The sequence below is a fragment of the Astatotilapia calliptera genome, chromosome 1, assembly GCF_964374335.1.
Source record: "Astatotilapia calliptera chromosome 1, fAstCal68.1, whole genome shotgun sequence".
Classification (NCBI taxonomy): Eukaryota; Metazoa; Chordata; class Actinopteri; order Cichliformes; family Cichlidae; genus Astatotilapia; species Astatotilapia calliptera.
In genome coordinates this window covers 25948225-25974346 of record NC_137422.1, presented here as the reverse complement: position 1 = coordinate 25974346, position 26122 = coordinate 25948225, and the positions used below count along the sequence as shown (strand labels likewise).

Sequence of the window (26122 nt, the reverse complement as noted above, 5' to 3'; positions counted from 1 at the left end):
GTGTATGCATCACTGTGTGTTTGAAAATTATGCTGTTTCGAACACATTTACAAACGATCCCACACATTAGTTACATTAGTTGTTGTTGTTATTATTATTATTATTATTATAAAAAGTGCTTTAAATCAACTCATTGGACTAGATGGGATTTTCCTGCCTGACTGATCAGTTATGTCGCTTAATGAGTATATTAAGGTGAATTTCAGTTTCCATATGATGGATCAGATTTAATTGGCTGCTCCCAACACAAAGCACAGTGATCCAAGACTGGTCTGTCTTCCTGCATATCTTGCTTCCTGACTTGTCTTCATCTGTTTTGTCGCTGTCTCTGTCTTCCTCAGCTATTTTTCTTTTCTCAAGTCATTGGTGCGTCTACTATTTCCTGTGCCTGTGTGTGTCTGCGTGAGCGAGAGGGATCGGGAGAGAGATGTGCTTTTTATGCCATCTCTGTTTCTCAGTGGAATGCAGTTTAGTTGTAGCACAGATTTTCCTGTTATTCTCGGCAGTGCTGCCACTTAGGATAAAATAGATTGAATAAATTTTAATGCTGCTCATCTCTTTTGCTGCCCCCCTTTTCCCCTTTGTCCTCACTTTTCTGTTTCCTTCAGTTTCTTTTGCTGTTTCCTGTTCTAATTATAAATTTGTTGTGGATTTGTAAGTGCAAGGGGGTGAGAAGCATTTCTTGGATTGCACGCATAGGTGCACCAAATGGCAACCCCCTAAAATAATTAGTGTTATGCAAAAAAGACAAACAATTAAATCTTTAAAAAATGTGATGTATAATTAAATGAATAACTGCTAATTTCCTTCCCACAGTGAAGAAAGCAATCGAGCTGAAGTCTAGAGGGGTAAAAATGATGCCCAGCAAAGACTCCAGTCACAAAAACGCTGTCTGTAAGTACCCTACAATCTGCCGTGGTTTTGTGTGCTGATGCAGATGCTGTGACCACGTTGTTTAGATGGCATTGCATTACACATTTGGTCAAACATATTTAAACACACACACACACACACACACACACACACACACACACACACACACACACACACACACACAGAAATGTTGTATATATGCAAGGACACAGGGGATGCATCCATCTTTGATGTGGCAGGAGAAGTGATTTCATCTATTTTTCAATGAGGTCGACTTACTAGGAGACAGGAATTGGTATCATGCTCTCCTTTTCTTTCTGTTTCTTGTAGCAGGTTACTTAATCCTTTCTTAGTACTTTTTTGAGTACTAGTATCAGAATATTAGAAGCAAAAATAAACAAATAAATAAAAACACAAGTTTTAAATATATCTAAATAAAAAACAGTGGATTGATTTAATTTGACTATATAGTATTATAGTTTCCATTAGTTCCCATCTATTACATATTTATTAGTGATACATTAATGCAAAAGTAGCATTGTCTAAGTCTGACAGGTTTAGTCTGCTAGTTCCTAAACTAGAGATCAGACCCTCCAGAGAGCCAGCGAATAGAATAGATCAGAATAGAATAGCTCTTTATTGTCATTGTACATGTACAACAAAGCTGCGACCAAACTGTGCCAGAATGACATATATAAAGTGTAAACAGCAGGAAATAACAAACAGGAGAAATATATACAAAACAAGGGGAGTATATGCAAAAATAAGAGACAGTTACACAACAGAGAACAATTAAGTCTGTGGTATTGTAAAAGTAAGGAAAAAACTGCTGCTACAAAAACTATTTTTTCATCATTTGTACTTTTCATGAGTCTTTACTTGATGTGAAAGATTATAACCAAATATGTTTTGTTGCTTAGCACCCATATCCTTGTGTTAGATTCCCACACCAGTATCGCACCAGTATTTTGTGTGTGCTTTCTGATTATTTATACGTTTTTAGTAAGGTGTCAGGAAGAGCAAACTTCAGTGTAGCACAGTGATTTACTTCCTGCTGACTGCCACTCTTGCTTCCAGTGGCACTCTTTACCCATTTAACTTTTTTAAACTACATAAATTTCCAAAAGTGGGCACAATAAAGCGTTGGTGTTGCTCGGCCAACACTGGAAGTGTTCCCACTGTGTCTTATTCATGGCCCCTGGAGGTGCAGCCAAGAATCCAGAAAGAGACACTGAAATCATTATTGCACAGACTAGAAACAGCCTGTCTGTTAGATTCTAAGTCAGTAAAGAAAGTGAAGCGTCTCACAGAGCAGGAGGGCAAAGACCAAACATTCTGAAGTGCTTCTTTAATTTCTGTTCTGCCCCCTTTTTCTTTTGCTAAGCTCCCCACTTGACTATTTTCCCATATTGCAGTGCAAATAGTCTGCACATTATTTGCATATAGTACACTGTATATCATCTGAGTGGGATTTATTTTGGTGAAAGCTACAATGAAAGCCAGACTTTCTACTTGAATATAAATATATCCATAAGGCAAGGCTAGCAGCTAGATAAGCCAAGAAAAACATAAAAAACCCAATAAGATCAGAGCCCAGAATGACTTACTGGTTTAAGTTAAAAAAAAAAATCACTGTTTTTGCTGTTGCCCATGAGGTACTGTATTTATCCAACCTCAGAGTTTTTCTGTTTTAAACATGAATAATAAAATCCTGGTTTCATTTAAAATAGTTTAAAGGACAACCAGGCATAGCTTGGAAGAATATTTAAGAACGTATGGTGGAACTGCAAAGTAATACTGTTCTTAAAAGTCCAAAGCAGTGACTGTAGATTTGTGCAGTTTTAAATAACCTTAATTTTTGTTGTTCAGTGCACCAGTTTGCAGCATCCTGCCAGAAAAAAATGTCTCCTTTTGAGATGAAACACAACTGGTGTGTTTTTTTCTTTGAAATATAAAAGCAGCCAGTTCTCTGACAAAAAAAAAATAAGCCCAAAGCTTTGTCAGTGGAACTTTCAAGATGATTTATTACTAATACGCCAATGATTTGTTCGAATGCTGGCAAGTAATGTGTAATTGTTGTAGAGTTTAAAAGATTTCTCTCTAGAGGCTGCGTTTAACCATTAAGTATTTACTCCGATTCAGCTTTGTGATATCTCAAACCCAAAAGAACTGTCTCTGCTAACTATTAGACATGCAGTGATTAGAATAGATCACTTGTTATTTAGGAAAGCAAGGGGATAATCTGTGGAAGTCTTCTGCTTTTATGTGGACCTAAGGAGAAATAGTTTTCACCTCAGTGGCAGCTAATGGGAAACCAAATAAAGTTAAACACTATATTGACCACAAGGAAGCAAAACAATAAATTTAGCCGTAAATAAGACAAATATCTCTACAGTCTCTGATGGCAGACATATGTCTTGGCAGCTTGGAGATGCCCCGTAAACAGCATTCCGATTCTGTGACACGGGCTTTTAATTATCACAGAAGCCCAGCCTCATACCTCATCCATCCCTTAGCGTTTAACTTCATAATAGAATCCTCATCAATAATTCTGCCGATTTACACGCTCAGCCAAGCATGCACTGCCGCAATTAACATTAGTGTGGCGCTTTTTGTGTGAACGTATGTGCACGTGTGAAGGGAAATTCTCATGTGCTTTTGTGCTTCTCCATGTGTTGCTGCAATTAATATTTAAACTGGTCTGCACTCTGCGTATTTGAGTGTGTGCATGATTATATAAGGAGTTCCTGGGGCACGTCAGTTTATTATAGTCTTCAATGATATGACGCTGGGTAAAGAACATACCTTTACTTAGATTTACTAAAGTACACACACACAGTCCAGACTCACACATGACCATAACCAAAGTTGTTTCCATATAAAGAATATCTGAAGTCAGAAAGTAATGGTTGGTACTTGTTACAAGAAGCTGGCAAACATAATATCTTGTTATGAGGTAAATTTCTTTCCAAATGTAAATCTTTTATAATGCATGGTGACATATAGTGTTATGTTTTGTATGTATTACCCCAAGAAATAGACTCAGTAAAACTCTGCTGGAGAAAAAAATAAGTTGACCTTTTAAATTGGTTTTGCAGGAGAGAAATTCTCTGTATGTTGTAAAATAACTGTAATCACCAGTGGTTTATATATGCTGAAAGATTCAAAAGTAACTATCCCACTTGTAAAATTGTTATTGCACTTAAGCACATTAGCTTCGTTATCCATAATCATTATGTGGAGCCAAAGCATAGTGATGATAATTACTGTTAACTGTGTAGTCCAGGGAGCCCTTTAGCCTCTGCAGCTCTGGAAATAAATTAGAAATTTACCTCACCTTGGGCCCATGTTCATTGAAAACGTGCTCACATGCTTGTCATGGGGACCAAAGCTGAGTAGATGTGGGTTCACATTGGCTGAGCAAGGTTATCCCAGTGTAGACCATCAGGTTGGCAACCAGGGCCATTAAAATATTTTACAAAAGGAAATCCAAGGTCCACGTTTGGTCCTCAACTAGTCTTTGAACAACACTTCTGTAGACTAAATGACTCCCAGTGGTAATATTATAGCTCTGTGGTGAAGAATCTGCAGTCTTTATGCAATATGTAATCATTACAAAGAACCAGACTGATGGTAATGAGTTTTACCTGTCTAGAGAGTGGAGTGCTTATGAATCATAATCTAAAAGACTGTCTGTAACAGCCTCAAGCTTATATTAAAGCACATTCTAATACACACACAAGTACAGATTTAAATAGGTTCACAGACGGTCGGTTTATGAATAATTTTCATACATGCTATTGATAAAAATCTTACACAATCTAAAGGATGAGATCATTAAAATACACAGCTACAAACTCAGAGTGGTATGTAAAGCAACCCGAAATAATTTCGCTGAGACCAACCCATGGCGGAGTCGCCCTCTCTCAGCAGTAACATTAGCTTACTGCTGAGGATGTGTCATAATTATAGAGAGGCTGAAAGATTGTGATTAAGGAGCGTTACTCCCAAGACAATGACGTACAACTGTAATGAATGATCATTGTGGAAGCGTAATTTATAATCAGTGTTTTCTTTAGGCTTGTCGGGCAATATGGTGCTGGGCCACAGACTACTCGAAAGAAAGAAACACAACCACTTAAAATGTAACTTTGTCAGATAGCGTAACACCACAGCTAAATAGTTTGGAGGAAACGTCACAGGCACGCTTTCAAAAATATTATGTAATTATGGGTTTGTTCACTCTCATACTGTACGTCTTATATGCGAGAATTTGATGAACTCAACGTAATAGCGTGGGGCCGGAGGGCTGTAGACTTTAGCTCTTGGGTTGATTGACCTGTGAACATGAGAAGGTGGAGGAGAAAAAGAGGGCAGATTGGATAAGAGGCAACAAGAAGAGGGCAGCGCAAGAGAGTATATCAACAATAGACACTTCACACATTTCTCCCGTCATCCTGCAGGCATCTGAAGTGCACCTCAAAAGCTCTTAGCTGAAACACATCAGCTGATCGCACACACACACACACCAGCATACGCTCTAACACTCTCACTGCTCCTGCTTTTCTCTTTATGGCCCTGTTTCTTTTGTATTCTTGTCTTTTACTTGTTAATAACTAAACATCTATGCTTCGTTGCTTTGCATTCTCACTTCGAATGTGTTTATTTGTTTCTTTGGATTGCTCTGTAAGTCTGTAAAAAAGTATTCAACTTCCCTGCGTCCCTTTCATGCTTATTTTTAAGACTTTGCGAAACTTTAAAGTTTTTAAAAGTGTTGTCAGTAACGTTCAAACTCAAAGACCACCGGTTTGTACACATTATTGTTTTCTACAGTTAAAAAATACAACACGTAATCCTAAATTTAAGACTCCAGTTTTATTGATTTAAATTTAATGGATTGTTTTGGGGGCTTTCCATAAAATTTCATTTGCATGAGTCTGTTCTAGAGTTTATGATGTCCAGAACTAATGACTCATGATTCACTCTTGTCTTTAAAAAATGGTGTCACCTCCAGTCTGGCTGCTGTGATGTATAGTGGTGATGGCAGTAGCTGCATAATCTCTTTATGCTTGTTGCATACACAATGACTAAAGCTAATGGTTTCGTGCTGACTCTAAAATTAAATAAATAAACAGCAACTACAATAACAACAGAGCAAATGTTCTGTAACTCCTGGAAGATTCATGTTTGTTCAACCACTTTGGTTCCTCAGTAATCTTCGGGCTGGGAGGTGGGCCCTTTTTTTCATAGAGAAATTACATTTTCTGTACAATGTACTATTGCAGCACCTGCTGTTACAGGCTTTTTAGCATTGGCGATGTGACAGTGAAGTTTGTTGTCATATTGGTTCAGTGTTATAAAAAAGCAAAAAACAAACACAGCCCAAAGTTGAATTAATCAATAGAAGATTAATTCAAAGTGTTGAAATACTGATCTCACTATATATTTTGTGTAAAAATACTCATGGCTATACTGATTTTACTATCAATGATCACTCCTTTTAAGTTTAAGCAACAGTTGCATTGAAGTCAGTTTAATAAATCAAGCTGTGCTGGTGTTGTGCTGGAATATCCTTTCTTCAAATAAGTGAGTGAATTGTACAAAACATCAGTAACACCCATCAAACTACCAGATCAATCGTTTATATTCAGTTAAATTAAAAAAAAACCCTGACAGCGTCAATCAAACCTGAACACTGTTATCTTTGTTAACGTATCAATCGATTGGTTTGGAGTGTTTGCTTGTAACTTGTAACCACAGCTGCTAAAAATTAACTAATAGTAACTTGTGTCTTATTTTGGCTCAAATGGCGGAAAGTTACTGAGGTAAAGGAATACTAAACGTATACAGGCACCAATGAGCAAACAAATCCTTTTTCGTTGTTGTTGTTTTTAATTGAATTGAGTTTATTTATTGAAATACTAAATAAAAAGTTGACTTTTATACATGAAAGGTTTGCTGAGGAGACTTTGATAATATGTAAATTGCACTGTGCGTCATAAGGTTATGTTTAAATGCTGAATGATCTTTTAAGTGCAAATTGGATTAAGTCAGCGTGAGGATTTTTGATATCGGCCCAGCAGTGATATTTGTCCTTTTTTTTCCTACAACAATCTCATGTTGTTTGCATGAGCTGGATTTGTTTCCGCCGTATGAACCTTTTCATTTTTTGCCAATGAAAACCATTTGAACACGAGTGAGAGAGAAAGCAGTGAGCGATCATGAAAGAGAAAGTGCGTTTTAGAGTGTGTCTGTGTGGTGATTTTTTTTTGGACGGAACATCAAAACCACGGCAGAGCAATAAGACAGCTTGTTCTGTTTGCATCATATCGCACACAAACAGTCTATACACTCACAACCTCTCATCGCGCACAAAACACAATCACACAAATGCAGCAAATCATTCATCCATCTTTTATGCTAGGATGCACAAAACTTTGGCATCCCTTTGTAAACTGCAGCTAATGTGAGAGGGGGGGAAAAAGCCGAGGGAGCACGCTGAGAATGCAAAAGTGGAAAGGAGGAGTGAGCGGGAGCAGATACAAACAGAAAACAGGAAGAGAAATAAAAGCAAGTAAGACAGATACCGGAAAAGATGGGCAGAAAGACAGGGTGAAGTGTTCAGAGGTCAGATATTTCACTTTCTCTGGGTAATATTTTATAAGCCTGCAAGATTATTCTCACATGCTTTTCTTCGCACTACACAGTTTAGAGCTCTCATTTCCCCGCACTTTTACTTATTTCCTATCTCTTTTTTATTTGTGTTTTGCTCACCGTCATTATTCATCCCCAGAGTTCCATTAAGACAGAGCTGGTCTAAACTGGTTTCTTTCATGTTGTCTGGTCTCATTTACATTTACATTATGATTTAGCCATGCAGCAGATGTTCCCACTCTGAGCAAACTCTGAAACCAATTCAATATCGCAAATACAAGCTGGACAAAATTTGTCATGTATCTTGTTTTTGTTTTGTTTTGTTACTGCAGATAGTTGAGAAAGCCAATCAGATTGCAACTTATGCATTTAGGCATGTGACAATTTTCTCTGATGGTACGAGCAGAATTTGGTGAAAAGCATGGATCCACCCTGTATTCCCTTAACTGTTTAGGCTAGTGGTGATATGATTGTGTGGGGGGAATTTTCTTGGGACACTTTGGATCCCTTTGCACAAACTGAGCCTACCTGATCAGTATCAAGTTCATTGTAGCTGACGATGTCCATCCCTTTGGTGTGCCCATCATCAAATGGCTGCTTCCAGCAGGGTAACAGGCACCGTGTCACAAGGCTCAAATCTTCTCAAACTGCTTTATTAAACATGACAGTGAGTTCACTGTACTCAAATGACCTTCACAGTCTCCAGATTTCAACCCAGTAGAGCACCTTTGGGATGTGGTGGAACGGATGGTTGGCATCATGGATGTGCAGCAACTGTGTGATGCTATTATGTCAATATGGACCAAAAACTAACCAAATAGCTCACTAACTATTAATTCTGTAACTGTGGTTGAAAAAAGAAATTCTCACAAACCCAACAGAAAACAAAACATCAGAAAACATAAATGGTCCAAAAGGTCGAGTCCTTGATGAAAGTCATCTGCCTACACACATAACACTGAGTTTTAGATCATTCTTGCACGAGGGAAGAAAGGTGGTCCCGATAATGAAAAGGAGAGTGGAGAAATTACACAGCACTGGGAAGTTCTTAACAGTTAAGCATTAAGACTTTAATAAGCACTCTGTGATATTTTGCCATCGGTTGGTTTTATATTCCCTGCCTGTTTTTTCTTTTATGTCTGAGTCCTGGTATTGAGCATGCTGGCTCCCAATCATGGTTTACTAGGACACTTGATAGAACTGAGCTATTGTTAACAAAATATATCTTACTGTGCCTTTCTGCTATGACAAGTCAAAATGTCAGCCATGAAAGGTCTATTAAACTGCACACAAAATAATTTATATGAAGGCAAACCTGCCTTACATCATAGGTTAAAACCCTGCCTCTGGATCACATTGCAGTACTCCTTATGGCAAGTTTCTGCTTTTACATCTAAGGAAATGCATAGAGCTGATGCAAATTGAAAAGTTAAATGTGAAAAGTCCTCAGTGTCTGGTAAAATAGTTTTTTGGCTGCTTTGGCTGAGTTAAAGCAAGTCTATGTGATCTCCTTTTTAATAAATAAAAGGTGTAAAACTAAACAGTGATAAAGGCTCGTCCATTTCCAGAATTTTGTTTATTCCATCAGTTAAAATTAGAAGTCTTTCAGTGAAAGAAAGAAAACTGTTGTTTGGAACTGTCTTCCTCATTCCTTCCTCAAAACCAGGAATAGCTGAGATTTGCATTTCATAGGCTTTACAGCATTATTTTTTAACACAGAACATAAAAACACACAAAAAAAAGGTTTTCAAGTAAGGATGGACTTTAAATTCCAACTTGAAGAGGTGAGCACATGCCTCTTTTTTAAAATTCTCAAGAACCGCTAGGTGTTAGTTCTCACAGTTGGAGTTATCTTGTTTGTACATCGTGGTTGGACTATAATCACATATTGAAAAATACTCAGAATCCACTTTCATCTCACTGCAAAAGGAGGTATGAAGGCAAATTTAATAAGTTTCCTGTTGGCATAAAAAGATGCATGCAGCCCTCTAAAACTGCTAAATTTCCATGATAGGGTGTAAAATAATATCCTGAAACCAGACACTGCATCCATCTTTCTTTCCTTTCTTTCAGTGGGTCAAAGTGGTCTCGCTGGTGATGTTTGTCCAGATCCTGGAGTTCCCGAAAACGGCAAGAGGATGGGCTCTACTTTCCAGTAAGTGAAGCTGTATTTTGTTTTTAGACTCACCTCTTGAGTCTAAATGTTGTTGTCTCACATGCAGAAATCAGACTGACCTAGAAAGGTCCCAGGTGTTTTGTTGCAATACATTACATTAGCTAACCTGGCACAAGCCATCAAATCATTTGGCTGACATGTGAGTACAGGAATGTTTCCTCAGTGTTTGTTTATTTTCTGCTTGGTTTGAGTTGTTGAAGCATTTTAATTCATAAGTCAGAACAGATTGGCAGTTGGCCACAAAATACTTGTGGTAAACCAGTTAAGTTCTCAGTTTTAATGAAAAAACCTAAATGAGCTCTGCCTACCATGCTCTGCTTTTCCTTAACCTGTCTATTCTACATACACGTTTGATAATGGTCAATACATAAGGAGAGTAAAACTTCTTTAACTAGGTTTGATGACTCCTCTGTACTGTTCTCTCACTTCAAGCGATAGTGTTGTAGTTGGCTGACAAAATTGATCACTGTGTGAGGAACATCTAGTTCTTCTTCATTTTCCGAGAGACTGAAGTGTTTTGTGGTTTATGCATCATTATAAATAATGTATGTCCATTGGGGATGTGTTGTTAGAACATGAGCTTTTTAGATGCAAAGCACCATATGTAACTGGGTTGAAACCTACTTGGAAAAACACAATAAATTGTACAAACAGATGTTTTGTTTAGTGTTTGCTTCACCAGCCGCCCCTACATCAAGAAGTGTCACCTACAGGAAAACAAATTATTAGCAAAAAATGTAATCCTGCAAATTCAGATGTAATCCAGATGTCCCCATCTCATTAAATTTGCAAACACACAAACAATAGTAAAGGGGGGCAATCCAAGAACTCTCTGTGTTAGAGATGTAAGTAGCATGTTAAATGTATGGGACATGTACTTAAATCACCTCTTTTATGTGAAATCAATTCATGACTGTTCATAACAGTATCAACTTTAAAGCTATGACAGAAGAATCAATTCAGAATTAGTTTTCTTGTGGAATCTAACTACCAAACAGCTCTAGCAGCAAATATTCCTACTGCAGTTCAGCTCGAGAGCGAGTTGGGCCGATAGCTTTTTGGGCAATGACATAATTCTCTGAAGTATTGATTAGAGTCCAGGTTAACTTGTTCTACAGCTGAACTGTTGTATGAAAAACATTCTCACAACATTTAGCCCTGTCAAAGCGCTTTCAAAGAGGTGGGTGTCAAAGTCTACAGTCAATATTTTTTAATCACATCACCTTCGGTTTACATCAAGGTCCAAACAATCAAGAACCTGAATAGCAGATTAGACTTAGAAACCAAGATAAAAGTGTGGAGAAGGAAATAAATCATCCAAAGCACACAACGTTATCGATCAAACATGGTTCCGTTTTTTGGCATTTTATGGCTGCCAGTGGAATCTGGCCATTAGTGTTTATTGATGACGTGACTGCTGATAGAAGTAACAGGACGAATTCTGAAGTGTATTGGACTATACTCTCTGCTCAGATTCAGACACATACTGTGAAACTGGTTGGACAGTGTTCATAGTGCACATGAATGATGACCCAAAGCATACTGCAAGAGTAACCCAAGAGTTTCTTGAAGCAAAGAAATTGGATATTCTTCCATTGCCAAGTCAGGGACCTAATCTCAAACCAACAGGTGATTTTTAGTTTCTGAAGACAAAACTGAAGGTGGCTGGAGTAAAGGACTAACAGAATATCTAAATTGCATTGCATCTCAAATGCAGAATATGTTGTTGTTCGTGGGTTTTGGACTTCAGGCTGTCAATGATCGCATTTTTTAAATTTATTTATTTTTTTTGTAGCGGAAAACTACAAAATTGCTCTATTATCCAAAAACATATGGACATAGGTGTTTGAAGGGATAGAATATAGACGTATTAGAATTGTTTCCACACACACATATATATATTTTGAAATGTTCTTTCAGCTTTGTTTTCAATTCTTTTTGTAAAATCTGTAAATACATAAGCAAGATGGAGCATGAAATTCCCAGTATTTCATGCTAATGCTTGCAAAGTTAAACTTTTTTTTAAGGCTCTTTGAACATGCAGCTGTGTCTTTACCCTCACCTCAGTCATTAGCTGGTAACCTTCAGTGTTTGGAACAGCTTTGTAGGTGAGAGGAAGGCCATAGAAATCATCCTCATTTTGAATGAACCTTTATTTCCTTTGTCTGATGTACACAATACATAAAATTCAGCTGTTACTCAGATATAATAATAATAATAATAATAATGGATTGGATTTATATAGCGCTTTTCGGGCCCTCAAAGCGCTTTACAATTCCACTATTCATTCACTCTCACATTCACACACTGGTGGAGGCAGCTACAGTTGTAGCCACAGCTGCCCTGGGGCAGACTGACAGAGGCGAGGCTGCCATATCGCGCCATCGGCCCCTCTGGCCATCACCAGTAGGCGGTAGGTGAAGTGTCTTGCCCAAGGACACAATGACCGAGACTGTCCGAGCCAGGGCTCAAACCGGCAGCCTTCCGGTTACAAGACAAACTGCCAACTCTTTGAGCCACAATCGCCCATTTAGGCTTATAGTACAGTCTTTATATTTGAATACAGTAAGTTCAGCAATCAGCAATGCCACACATATGTCACGATGGCTGTGGCTTTTCAGCTTCTCTCATTTCATGAGTGCAGCTTATGTTATTCAAACAAGTCTCCTTACAGAAAAGTGAATTAATGAACACGTCTACATTTAACAGCATAATGAAAGACTGCCTTATTATTTCCTAATGACCCTAATGAGTCAGTTATTATAAGGCATATTCTTCAATGTCTTGCTATTGGCCTTATATTCTCATTTGAGGAATATAAGAAATGTAACAGACATATCTCACATAGCTCTATCCTTTGATACATGTGTATCACACTAGTTTATAATGTGCTGCCCCTTTATTCAAGAAAATAATGTAAACCTCATTCATTTCACTCTGTTGTTCAAATGTAGTCCTGGTTTCAGCTCAATTAAAGGCTGGTTTAGCTACTTCTGTAGTATTATTTATACTGGAGTTTTTCCAAGAGTTAGGACACATGTTGACACACTTTGCAGTTCCTTTTTGACCTAATAGACAATTTTTTGTCCTATTTTATGACCACTATACTATTTCTTTATGGCTTTAATGAAGGAATTATATGATTGCAAAATACTGTATATGGCATAGCTTACATTCTGTCCTATAAAAACATTTTCATGTAACAGCAGTCTTGTGCAAGATATAGAAAGTTGCACAAGTTTTGTATTAAGTTTATTTCATACAATACAGGCTATGCTTTAGACTATTCTAATCGGAGTAATTAAAGGCATGAAGGAGTAGTACAGTAGGGGTAAAGTAGGATAAAAAATACAAATCTAAACAATTGCAAAACTGCTAAAAAATTATTGGGCTTTTAATTTTCCATCCTTCTTAGGTGTTGCTTTAATGCATGCAGGAATTATGTAAATAATGTAACAGCACAGAGAAGATTCAGGAAAGTACTGCAAAATGTAACAAAGAGAGTATACTGAGAGAACAGTGGGCAGGAGAAAGCTTGAAAGCACTGAAGAGTGATGGCCCTAAATACAGAAAATGTTAGGCTGTTGAGCAGGAGAGAGACAGAGATCTGAAGATGTTCCTCGGACTAATAGAGAACAAATGGTAAGGAGGGGAAGTAAACATGTGGAGTATTCTTCAGTTTTTCTTTGAAGTAAAGAATATGTTTGTATTGAATGAACAATAATAGCTCTGATATGTACGGCTAGATAAATATTTTGTTTCTAAAAATGTTTTTTATTTGAGATATTCTATTGTCACTGGAACGATTTTCCTGTGAATTTATGCTCGATAACGTGAAATGACAAGGCAGAATCACTCATTTACCAACGTATCAGACATTTTTGGCAGATATGTGTTGAATGATGTTAGCAAACAAAACAGCTTTGAACAAGACTAATATTTAATGAAGTGTAAAGAATTGATTGACAGATAACAAAAAGGATGCATCTAAAATAGATGAGAAATAACTTTTAGCTAGCTTAGGTGTAGCTAAATAAGTGTAAGAGTTATTGCAGTCTGAAGGCATATGTAAGCATGAAATGTAGATGAAGTCATTTCCCAAACCTACAGTGCTGCCATGAGCAGACTGATTCTTGAAATAGGAAACATTTAAAACCACCTTGACTTTTCCTATTGTTGACTATATGAACAAACGGAGTAACACGAGGGGGAAGCTCATTGGTCAGGGGAACATGTGAGAATCTATTGCAGGAAAACCATCGCATAAACACTCAATCGATGAGGCATTTATGTTGGAGTAGTTAGACAAAAACCACTTTGAGCAAAAAGGACATAAGGGTGTCATTTGAGTTTGGCAAACTTCTTTTAAAGGTCTCTGTGCACAATTATTAAACGTTTCTCTAGTCTGATAACAAACACAGAATTCGCAGAGGTCCTTGAAAATAATCTGCTCTGAAGTGAATGATCCTGACATATTAATAAGAGTTTACATTTCGCTGTGACCTGAACCATGCGTCAGAGACAATGATGGGGGTGCGGCTTTCTATGCAAGTGTCTAGGTCAAGCCGCCTAAATATGCTGTGTTTGGACATTTTTTTATCCCAATCTGATTTACATTTGCAAAAATTTCACTTTGGTCTTGTGGGTTGTTGATCAACTTACCTAGAAATCCTAGAAAAAATCACTATCCATCCTGTCAGTGTGACTGCATTTGATGTAGTCTTTTTAGATGTCGTTAGATTGTACTGCACAGCAGCCCTGCGACAAGCTCCGAGCTTGCTTGCACTGCGTGCCCCACTTCTAGGACACACTGGCAAGGAAAGTTTCAAGTCTTGGCCGGTAAACAAGGACTCAGTGGATACGGGGATTTTTAAATTATTCACTCAATGGTGTCAGTCACCTACACTAATCAGTACAAAGGGACAAATTATTCCGTTTAATCAGGAGTGAGCTATTATAAAATTATGATCTCTCCCTGGGACTCATCCACTTACCATCAGTGGCAGGTGAAATGTAACGTGCTCAATTTTCACCATTTTCTGAAACTATTTTCAGGCCAAAAAATGTAAACGATAATCATCTTTTAATCTCTGATTCCTGCTGGTCTTCTTTGCTGGTAGATAGTATGACTTCACTAACTCTCTTGCCATTAATGGAGTTGTTTGAGTTAGTGAAATAGCATTACCTCCTTCTGTGTGAGTGTGTCTAAGCATTTATGTGCAAGTGTGTGCATGCTTGTTGGCAAGGATGTCTTTGGTGTTTTTATCTAATCATCATTAAGCACTGAGCTACATGAGGTGGAACTGAATTGTGGTTTGGTGAAGTGAAACAGGGCTAATAGGAGAACATACTGTAGAATGGGGTTTTAAATTTCTGGGGACGTACAAGATCGCTGTCACTTAGCAGGTTTGGGATGTTTTGTTTAATAGAAAAACAATATGTAACTATGAGAGGAAGATTTTAGTTCTTTTCCAGGTAAATAGTGAGCGTCAGGATAAAAGTCATATCCATCAAAGCATCACAAAACTGGTGAAAGCTGTGGCAGAAGTGAATGACTTAACTCAATGTAACAAAGACAGTAAACAGAAAGATTTGGCCTGGCTGTACGACTCTACAGTGTTTAACAACAGGGCTGAGCCAATGAACATCCAAAACTCCACGTTGTGAATGTTTGGCCAGGTGGTAGACTGTGGTGTGTGTCAGCAGGGAGGAGACATTAAGCTTTACAGACAAGACACCATGCAGATTTCCACTTAGATGGCTCGATGTCCCTCTCCCATGTTAGACAGCAGGGTGTTGGAGAAAATGCGAAAACAAGAATCATCAGAACAAATGATGAGAGAGGATAGAGAGAAGACATGACAAGCTGAGAACAGAGAAGCAAAAGAGAGCAGATGACAGAGGAAAAACATGTTACAATACAGTTACAAAAGCATCTTACAGGAAGAGAGGAGTTACAGAGCCCGACCACTGATCTAGAATGATGATGCCCTATTTGTCAAGGATCTAACAGCCACCTCATCTTCTATACCATGAATAGCATTCGTACATCATTTGAACTGAAAGAGTCGATTTTTCTGGTGATTTAAGGGCGTTTTTCTCATGTTTTTACACTTTTAACTGACAATGATTTTGGGGTATCAGTCAGAACTGGACTCAGAGTACCTCTTCTTACTTTTTTTGACAAGCGTTTTTAATTTTGTGTCCCTTTAAATAGAGTTGGCTCCAGCGTCCAGTTCAGTTGTGATGACAGCTACGTACTACAGGGATCCAAAAGTATCACCTGTCAACGAGTCACTGACACACTGGCAGCCTGGAGTGACCACAGACCCATCTGCAGAAGTAAGTCCCACCTGCCATTCAACTCAAACCAAATCATGTAGCTATTTCATACAAATAGCTTATATAATCATAGTAGCTCTTATCATCGTCATTATAATAACAGCTCATATGTTATATGTTTTACAAAGTGGATCTGTTAAATAAGGTAATGGTTATGTGTTGCCATTTGGTCATTATTTTTTAATCAGTAATTTAGATTAATAAAAGATTTGTTTGCAACCCTTAAACCCTTTTTAAGCATAATTTGTTAACAGTTACTACCTCGTTTAAACAACAGTATGTTAATGAATGCCTTAAGAAATGTCTTCAGATGTGTCACAAATATTTAGATTGGATTAGGGTTAGGTCCTATTAGGGTTAGGTTTCCTATGGTCAAAATATTGATATCATTAAAAAACAAATTTTCACCAAAATTCATACCAATTTTTAAGCAAGTGTCTAATGGGATAAAATGATCAAAATGAACCATATGTACCATTCAAAAAGTGAGCACCTAAATGGAGGCTGAACACTGTGTGATGACAAATAAAAGAGATGTTTCGCTTCTCATTTCCACAGGGATCGTTTCACTTGTGAATATAGCTGTAATCATAGCACAGCTGTTATGTTAAACTTGTTTATGGTCATTTTGAAAAGTGTGGCTGTTTTTACTTTAAAATAAGCTTAAATATACCTGGAATAAAACAGCAACATAACTTGTTAAAAGAGGCTCACACCATTCATTTTACTTTAATCAGTTAATATCAACAATACACTTTATTCAGATAGAGGATACATAATCGTTTTTCAAATTAATAAATGAAAGTGAATGAAGCAACGAGATTAAAGAGGGAAATAACAGCCAAGTTTCCCAAGTTTTGTATTTTCTTAGAGGGTTAAAATCAAGAAGCTCTAATGCTGACTAATGTGTTCAAAAATCACATGATATTTAATATTAACCTTGGACCTGAGAGTGATGTAAAGAGCTGGAGGTGCAGGGGAAGTGTGAGCCTGATTACCTCAGATTCAGTGATATGTTCAAGGACACTTTTGTGTGCACTTTGGGTGAACTAGAGGTTAAATTATCAACAAGTTTTACCAACTATTATTGCCCCAGAGGTCTGCATTCAAAAATATGACCTGACTTTAATCAGCAGCACCACCACTGCAGGCACTGTAGCAATGAAACTAGGATTACATTTTCATCATTAGCAAAAGCAGAAGTCAGTAATCCTAATGTGTTTTTAATAGTTTTTGGATAACAGTGGAATTGCACGGGAATTGCATGGCGGTGATGTGTTAGCATTATTAGGATAAGGCCACACAGGCACAGCTATGGTCACACTAATTATTTGTTCCTCAGAGTGTCAGATTGTTGATGAAATCGAGGAGATCTTTAAGCAGATCTTTTATAATACTCCTCTAAAGCCATGCCGCAATAGTTAATCCTGGTCCCATACCTCTGAATCTGTCTCCAGATCTCTAATTTTGTCAGCAATTAAAATGGTATGGTGTTGCACTGATTGCTGTTTCCGTTAGTCAATATTAACTTTGCATGTAGGATTAGGCATAGGCACTTCATCTTGTTTGTGTGTGTCAGAGCCATAAAAATGGTGCCAGGAATTGTAAGTCAGGTTAACAAAATAACACCTCTTAAATCAGCTTAGCGTGAAAAAAACGAGTTGTTCCTAGCAATCACTACCAGAGCTTCCATAGCGACTGACATTGGCAGCTGAGCGATAATCCAGTGTATTCCCTATTTGTAATCATATCTTACATAAAGATATTGTCTCTTGATTTTCACAAGCTTTGAATAGTTATGTTGTTTTGGGGTATTTGCAGATGCTAAATCTATATTATTATGGACATATCATAAATAATATTAGCTCGGATTATGTTTTATTATTTGTTAATGTGTAAAAATTATGATTCACTTTCTGACTGAGTGACTAAATAAATAAATGTATGAGTGGCGGCGCAATGACGCAGGGGATCTTGCTGCCAGCATGTTTACCAACAGTATCCTGTTGGACTTATTATTTTACAATAAAAAGGGAGACAGCTAACAGAGACACTCAAGTGTGTGCGCAAATACACTTACAAACACACTTGCACTTGCAGCTAGTGTCCAGTGGACAATGTCACACAGCTGATAGTTGCTGCAATATTTGCCTTGAGCTGTGTGTGTGTTTGATGGGCAGACAGTCCCAGCGCTCAGACACAGACTATAGGGTCCCTGTCACATTGTGTTAAACTTTAGATGTGTGTGGTTATGTGCACATGTGTGAATGTGTAATTTGTGACTACATGTCTGTCTGTGGCTGCAGGAACCCGCCTGGAATCATGATACAGGCTACTTCTGATGGTTAGAAACAGTAGCGGTTTCTTGAAAAGCTTATCTGGAATATTCTTTTTACTATTTATATTTACATAAATACTATGTTTAACTTATTTTACAAGATTTTTAATTCATACTCAAACAATATGAAAATGTTCAAATATGAACGAATGAACAATAAATAATAAATTAAGGGGAAAAAAACCACAATAAAGTATTCTTAATAGGAGAATTTAACATCATTTTTCATTATGTAAAACAAATAAATTGACATGAGACTCAAAAAATGTTTTCTAAATAGCTCAGTGACTACATGGGTGAAGCATTTGTTCATGCTGAAGTCTCAAAACATTGATAGTGATATAACAAAATAAATAATAAAAACACAGTTATAGAAAATATGAATTTAAATGCTTAGGACACTTTGAGATTAGTGTGTTCTTGTTGTAAACCACGTTGCACAGTACAGTATTACTGACAAACACACATTTACTCTAGTACATCCATTCCCAAACTGTGCACAATTTTAAATTTTAACATTTTCTGCTGGGTTTTCAAAACTTTGATTAAGTCTAATTACCATAATAATATATTTACTTCATTTCATTTTAATAGAATTTTCTGATGATTTGGCGGTTAGGTCAATTTTCAACCTTATAACAAATGCTCCAATTTAACTCCTTTCCAACAAAGATGACTTACAATAGACACTTAAAAAAGGTTTTCACAGAACTATACAAACCTATGAAAAACCACCCTTACAGCCATATGCTGTGAACAAAATTCTCCTGATTATTTCATCATTAGCAAGTATGACAACCTCTACAAAAGCAAATGCTTTAGCAGTTTGCTGGTGATGATTTGGGCTTGTTATGTAGCTATTAGACATGGGCACCATGCAGTCAGTTTAGTGGACCATAAACTATGTATACAAATGTATTCTAACCAAATGTGAGGCCATATGTCTCATTGCTAGAGTTTGGCTGAACCTAGGTGATGCAAATGGACAATGATCCTAAGCACAGAAGCAAATCTACAACAGAAAGAAAGTAAATCATGGTGTCACAATAATCCAGTCAAACTGTGGACCTCAGCCTGAAATGCTGTGGCAGAACTTTCAGAGAGCTGTGCATAAAAGGAAGCCAATAAAGTGAAGCAACACTGTGGGTCAAAACTCTTCTACAACAATGTGAGATACTGATAAAATCATACAGAAAACAATTACATCACATTTTGCTGCTGAAGGTTATTCTAGAAGCTACTGAATCATGAGATATACTCAGATTTTTTTAGGATTGCCTTTGAGACGACCAAACCTTGGTCCGATATATGAATATTGCTACTTTTTAATTATGGCTTTTTAAATTTTGTTTCCAAAATAAGTGTAAACATTTAACCTTTCACATCTAACTACAAAATTCACATTTTTAAATATTGTTTAGATATTATAGAAAACCATCAGCAGCTTACCTATAGTACCTACTCAGCTCACCAGGGGGCAGTGGCTGACACTTTGAGAATCACTACTGTTGTCTCTATTTTTTCTTTTTTGTTGTTGTCACAGAATCTCTTTTAGAATTATCCTCAAGGCATTCTTAGTAGCTCATTTCAGTTGAATTGTGGAGTCACATTGACTGTGAATGTTGGTTTTGCTCAATATGCATTATATTTATTATTCATTTAGTGAAGCTGTAAATGGGACAGTTTCGTAAAAGACTTTTGCAGTAATGTCAAAATATGGAACAACCTTCTTTCTTACTTTTGATTAAATATAGAGTACTTTATAAGGAAAATCTCAACTGAAGAACAGCATTTCCACAACAATACAAGACTGCATGAACTGGCACCAGATAGAAGCTGTGAATCCAGACTTTATTTTAAACACAAATATTTGTTATTACAGGGGTATATCAATACAAATGAACAGGTGAAAGCAGGAAGGATAAAGTGAGATAAGAAGTAGAAATCGAGATCAGTAGTCTGTTACAAGCAAGTAGAGGTTAAAATGTCTGTACTATAATTCCTGTGCATTGTATTATTTTGTGTGATCACTCTCTTGGGATTCAAACCCATGAGCCTCTCTCATTCTCTACTGAGACTTAACTGTTAATTAGAACCTGGTCTCTGAGATGAATCGCCATGAATGTGTTTCTGTGTGAGCGTGTAGCTGTGTGTATCACTGTGTGGTTCAGCTCTCTTTTCTAATTAACAGGCAGATCAGTCATCTGAGGTCCTCCTCTCTCTCCCTTTCTCTCCTTGTATTTTCTGCGTCTCTCTCTCTCGTGCCGCTTGCCCTTTCCTCCTTTCCTTTCTTTTCATATTCTTTCTTACATTTTTTCACCCTCTACTCTTTTTCTATCTTTTTCTGACATCTGTCTGTGATGTCTCTCAACTTATCTGTATTTAAAACCTCCTTAAACCGCGTATGCTCCTGTGACACAGGCTTTCTTTCCCTCTAATAGGAGTGAACAGTTTCAATCATTATGATTTAAGTTATTTTTGCCGTTTTAGTATAACTACAAGGAGTTGCAAGGTACGTTGGTCACCTGCTCCGTAGCAAACTGTCCTAATAGTTTCTATATTCTACATCGCTAGTATACTATAAAGGAACACCCAAATTTAGACGAAGATGATTCCTTGACCTCTCTTCTTGCAGATACAGGGTGTGTGTGTGTGTGTGTGCGTGTGTGCGTGTGCATGTGTGTGTGTGTGTGTCTTTCTCATCCAAAAATGAATTTCTTTGAGACATGAAAGGATGTCTCAAGGTTCAACGTTTCATGTTGACTTTCTTTAAACTATTGACCACAGGTTGGCCTTTGGCCATGTTTAAGCAGCTGATGTATGCACTGTGAATGAAAAGATCTTATGATGTCTTTCAGACATACTCAAAAATATACCTGTTCCAATCTGTATCCTAGTTTCTTTACATTTACAAGAAGTGAGATCTTTAAGACATAAAGACTCCTCTTTCAGGGCTTTGTAGTGAGAAGAAGGACACTAAATTCAATTCTAGATTTAATGGGGAGCCAAGGAAAAAAAACCTAATACAGAAGTATAATCTCTATTTCTGCTCCCATTAAGACTTTTGCAGTCATGTTTTGGATCAAATTAAAGCTTTTCTAGGACCTATTAGGACAACTGGAAGATAAGGAATTGCAGAAGTCCCAAACAGAAGACGTAAATGCATTACATACTTGTTCAACATCCCTTTTGTGTTTAATCTGCACATAAAAATCTTTGAGATTTGTTTAATATTTCAAATTAATCCACACTGTAGCACTGGAGGCCAAGGTGATACTAAAAGTTGGCACAATGGGAATTTGGACAAGTAAAAAGGAAATATGTTAAGTAATTGGAGAATTAGTAAAATAATGATATTATTCCTGTGGGCATTTGCTGTTTGTGAAAAGTGCTATATAAATGGAAGAAATTTGGATTGATTTGATTATAAATGACTATTATTAATTAAAATTCTATTCACACAAATCCACACACATAGGTCTACAGTCAGTGTAAACCAGGGTGGGCAACTCCAGGCCTCGAGGGCCAGTCTCCCTGCAGGTTTTAGATGTGTCCTTGAACCAACACAGCTGATTTAAATGGCTAAATTAGCTCCTGAAGTACTCCAGAGGCCTGGTAACAAACTAACCATGTGTGTTGACCCAAGGTGAGATCTAAAACCTGCAGGACACCAGCCCTCGAGGCCTGGAATTGCCCACCCCTGGTGTAAACATAGTAAATATTATATGCTTACATTCTGTTTTTCAACATTTTGATCTCTGACACTACCTCACCCTGTTTTCATTTTGTCCTATTTCTAAAGTAAAAGGTGAATCTGCAAGCACAGTTTTGACCAGACTATAAATCTTTTTTGTTGCTCCTTCTCTCTTTTGCTCTCTTCCTCTGTAGCTCGTACCTGTGGCAGTAACCTAAGAGGACCCAGAGGGGTCATAACGTCTCCCAACTACCCAGTTCAATATGAGAACAATGCCCACTGTGTGTGGGTCATCACTGCAATGGACGCTGAGAAGGTGAGCTTTTTCAATGTTTAATTTTACTAAGAGTTTTTTATTTTAAAAAAAAACAACATCAAAAAACTAAAACCCTGTAATCTGACAGGTGGAAAATACACATTTTATACCTGCAATATGCTTTCATCACATTGTGTTGTGATCTTAAAAGAAGAGTACTGAGTTCCATTCAACTGAAATACAATCCATGAGTGAGGTTTGAGGGACAGGATATTGTTGGGGGAAAAAAAATGTATGCTTATGACCCAATGTGGTGAATGTGGAAATTCAAAAGAGCAGCCGAGAGAGAAAGAAAAGACTACTGTAGTGAGCATGACTTGCAGGAAGCCACAGAAGAAACTATGACACAGTATACAAACATATTCTCTTACGTCGAGTGTTGACGAAGTTAAAGGACTGTTGTTGCGGGCTTCATTTTTGTCATTTGTTTGTGGTTTGAATTTTTTTTCAGCTGCGGTCATCACCCTAATCCCACCCCACCCGCCCCCTTCCACTTTTGTCAAGGCAACTTTGGTTCTCGAGCCATCGTTGCAGAGACATGAATAATTTATTTACCTGTGGAACAACATCTCGAGTCTATCTACGTTTTTCTTTTCTTGATTTTCTTCTCTTCGTGTATTCTCATATATCATGTTTTCAGATCGTTCCCCTTTGTCTCCTCTGCACTCTCTGCCCTCCACTCTTTCCCTTCCCTCCCCCCTTACTCTCCACTTGCCTCTCATTTTGTCCCAACAAACGCTGAGTTCTTTGTTCTCCACTCTTTTCTCCTCATCTCTCCCCTCACCTACTCTACTCTGCACTGCTATCTTCCCATCCACTTTCTCCGTCTGTCATCTGCTTTTCTCCTTTCGCTTTGATTTGTTTAAAATGTTAAGTCTGAAGATGGTGAAAGTACAGAGACGCAAGGAGAGTGAGAAGGCACAGAGCTCATTGAAAACTAAAGAGAAGAGAAAGGAAGGGGAGAAAATGGGGCTGAATATTCAGCTTGCTACTTCATATCTAAAAAGCGAGCACCGGGAACAGAGAACAGGAAAAGAAAAAGGACTGAATGTCCAAGCAGGTACTTGACATGTGACATTGAAGTTTTTTCTAAAGGTGGATGGAAATGGAGTCTACTCACCTGTGAGCCTTCAAGGGAGCTGGATGGAGAAATAGTGAGATATGATTGAAGAGAGAGAAGAAAATAAAGAAAGTGGAAAGAGAAAAAGGAGTGAGAAACTGACTTTTTGTTCTCTGCTGTTGGCCATTGTGACCTTGATAGAGAGAAAAGGCAAATCTATCCATGTCTAACAGCTTGTTTCTCGCCGCAACTTAATTCTCATATGTTCCTGTACGTTAGTGCTGACTTGTCTCTTTCACATAGCTATGCGCATCTTACGAATTCACTCATGAAATCTTATTAACACCAACATCACAATCACGAGTGGTCTTTAAAGGCTTCTCGTCAGCTTTAGAGCTGCCGTCAGCCATTCGCACTTTAAGTACTTTACAAGAAATCACACTAATCTTAACTGACGTGGCTGCATAGTTTTATCACAACAAATGTACAAATGAGATTTTGCTCATTGTCAGGTGACAGATGGAAAGTCCTCCTCATGTGTTATGCATGTTACTTTAAGTTAAAAATAGAATACAGTAAAGTATTTTATGAAGAGACACATAGCCTGGGCTTATTACGGATGGGACGCTTTTTATCTATTCTGTGCATTGCATTGGGACGTGTGTGTGTGTGTGTGTGTGTGTGTGTGTGTGTGTGTGTGTGTGTGTGTGTGTGTGTGTGTGTGTGTGTATTCACATGCATGTGTGTTTAAAAGGCTTGATGTTTGAGTGCACTTCAAGAATGGGCTATAATGACAGATTATCAGCTACTACAGCTGCTGGCATTTTCAGAATGTCACTATCTACATACATAAACAGGGAGACAAGGACACGAGACAAAATACAAGACAGTTACACTCTACAAGACACTGAGATAGGATGCAATCCCAAAAAAGTTGGGGTGCTGTGCAAAATGTAAATAAAAACAGAATGCAATGATTTGCAAATGTCATAAACCGATATTTTGTTCACAAAAGAACACAGAAAACATATCAAAAGAGAAAATGTACCATTTTTAAGAAAAAACAAATCATAAGAGGTCATTTTGATTTGATGGCAGCAACACATTTCAAAACATTTAGGACTAGTTAATGTTTACCAATGTGTAGGACTCGTTACGCACTTTTGGGAGAGGAATGTTGTCCCATTGTTGTCTTATGCCGGATTCTAACTGCTCAACAGTCGTGGATCTACTTCTGCACGCTTTCTGGTTCGTGATGCACCCAGTCTTTTTAGTTAGTAAAAGGTGTGAGCTGAAGGAGGGCCAGTTCAAAACCTGGACTCCAAAATGTTGTGGTTGAAAAAGTATGGTATTGTCTTTGCGAAAATATGCAAGGATTTCCCTGAAAACGGGTTAGGGTCCTGTGTAACAGAAATAACTTCTGGTCCCATCACAGCAGGATCAAGCTTGGTCTTTGTTTTTTAATCAGGGGTTATCTTTTGTCAGGACAGCTTGCTAAAAGGCCCTTAACTTCTTTTTTTTTAGCATGCTAACTTTTTATGTCTATGTACTATGTCTGTGTATTCCCACTTTAGCAAAGATCTTTAAGCTTCACTTAATTTGTGCTTATAGGGAATGAGACAGATGATTAAACCCACTGGTTAGCATCCTGAGTGTAGGTTGCCTGGGAAAAAAAGGTGTTTGTATGTTGTTTTTCTTTGTGGTGAGAATAATATATGTAAAGAAAGCAAATGAGCATGAACCAAGAGGAATAACAGTGAACTTTCTGTAGACCTTTCTTCTTTTCATCTCCTCTGCTCTTCTTCATCTTTATTCTTTCCCTCACTCTGTCTCTGACTTACTATTATTCTAGACTTCTTTCGTCAATAACACGTTATAACAAAAACGTTTTTATTGAAGTGTGCGTTGCTTTTGTGATTTCTTTAAGTAGGTTTATATGCTGAAGTTCAAACAGCCAATAAGTACTGCTTGTGTACGTCATTCTGTTAAGTTTTGAATAAAAGAAGTACAATCAATACAGATTGTTATGATCTGACATCTTGTTGGCAGAAAAAGCTATTTGTGTTTTTGTGTTTGCCTGTGTTTTTATTTGTGTGAGAGTGTGCACACGCATCTGGTTGTGTGTGTTTGACTTTATGAATGTTGAATGTGTGTTTTCTGTCTGACAATTTAATTGCTAGCTGCCAGAGACTGTGAAGAACATGTTGTAGGGTAAACTGTCGGCTTTCCATTGAAGAAATACCCGGGTGGGCAGCAGAAACAAGACTGAACTGTGTGTGTGTGTGTGTGTGTGTGTGTGTGTGTGTGTGTGTGTGTGTGTGTGTGTGTGTGTGTGTGTGCGCGCACACATCTTATCGTGTGTGTCAGTCATTTGATTCATCAGTATCAAGCAGATAATAATTTTTGTCCAAATCTGCGCTATGTCTGCTCGCACACTTGCACCCTGAAATGCATCATTACACATGCCCATTAAGGCTCCAATCACTGCTGTCTTTTTATTAGTGTGTGTGTGTGTGTGTGTGTGTGTGTGTGTGTGTGTGTGTGTGTGTGTGTGTGTGTGTGTGTGTGTGTGTGTGTGTGTTTATATATTGTGTACGGACTTTGAGATACTCATGCAGTCGTCTTCATCATCACTTTAGCATCGACAGGACACATTTTCTAACATCCTG

General features: G+C 37.6%; 1 protein-coding gene across 1 annotated transcript in view; it reads left to right on the top strand.

Moving 5' to 3' along the window:
* The window catches only part of csmd1b (CUB and Sushi multiple domains 1b), a 202792-nt gene that overhangs the window by 11410 nt on the left and 165260 nt on the right, over positions 1–26122 (top strand). Inside the window, exons 4-7 of the mRNA XM_080301157.1 lie at positions 817–894; positions 9601–9682; positions 15921–16045; positions 22272–22393. Of these exons, the coding sequence (XP_080157283.1) occupies positions 817–894; positions 9601–9682; positions 15921–16045; positions 22272–22393 (407 nt within the window). The remainder of the gene's footprint in view (positions 1–816; positions 895–9600; positions 9683–15920; positions 16046–22271; positions 22394–26122) is intronic.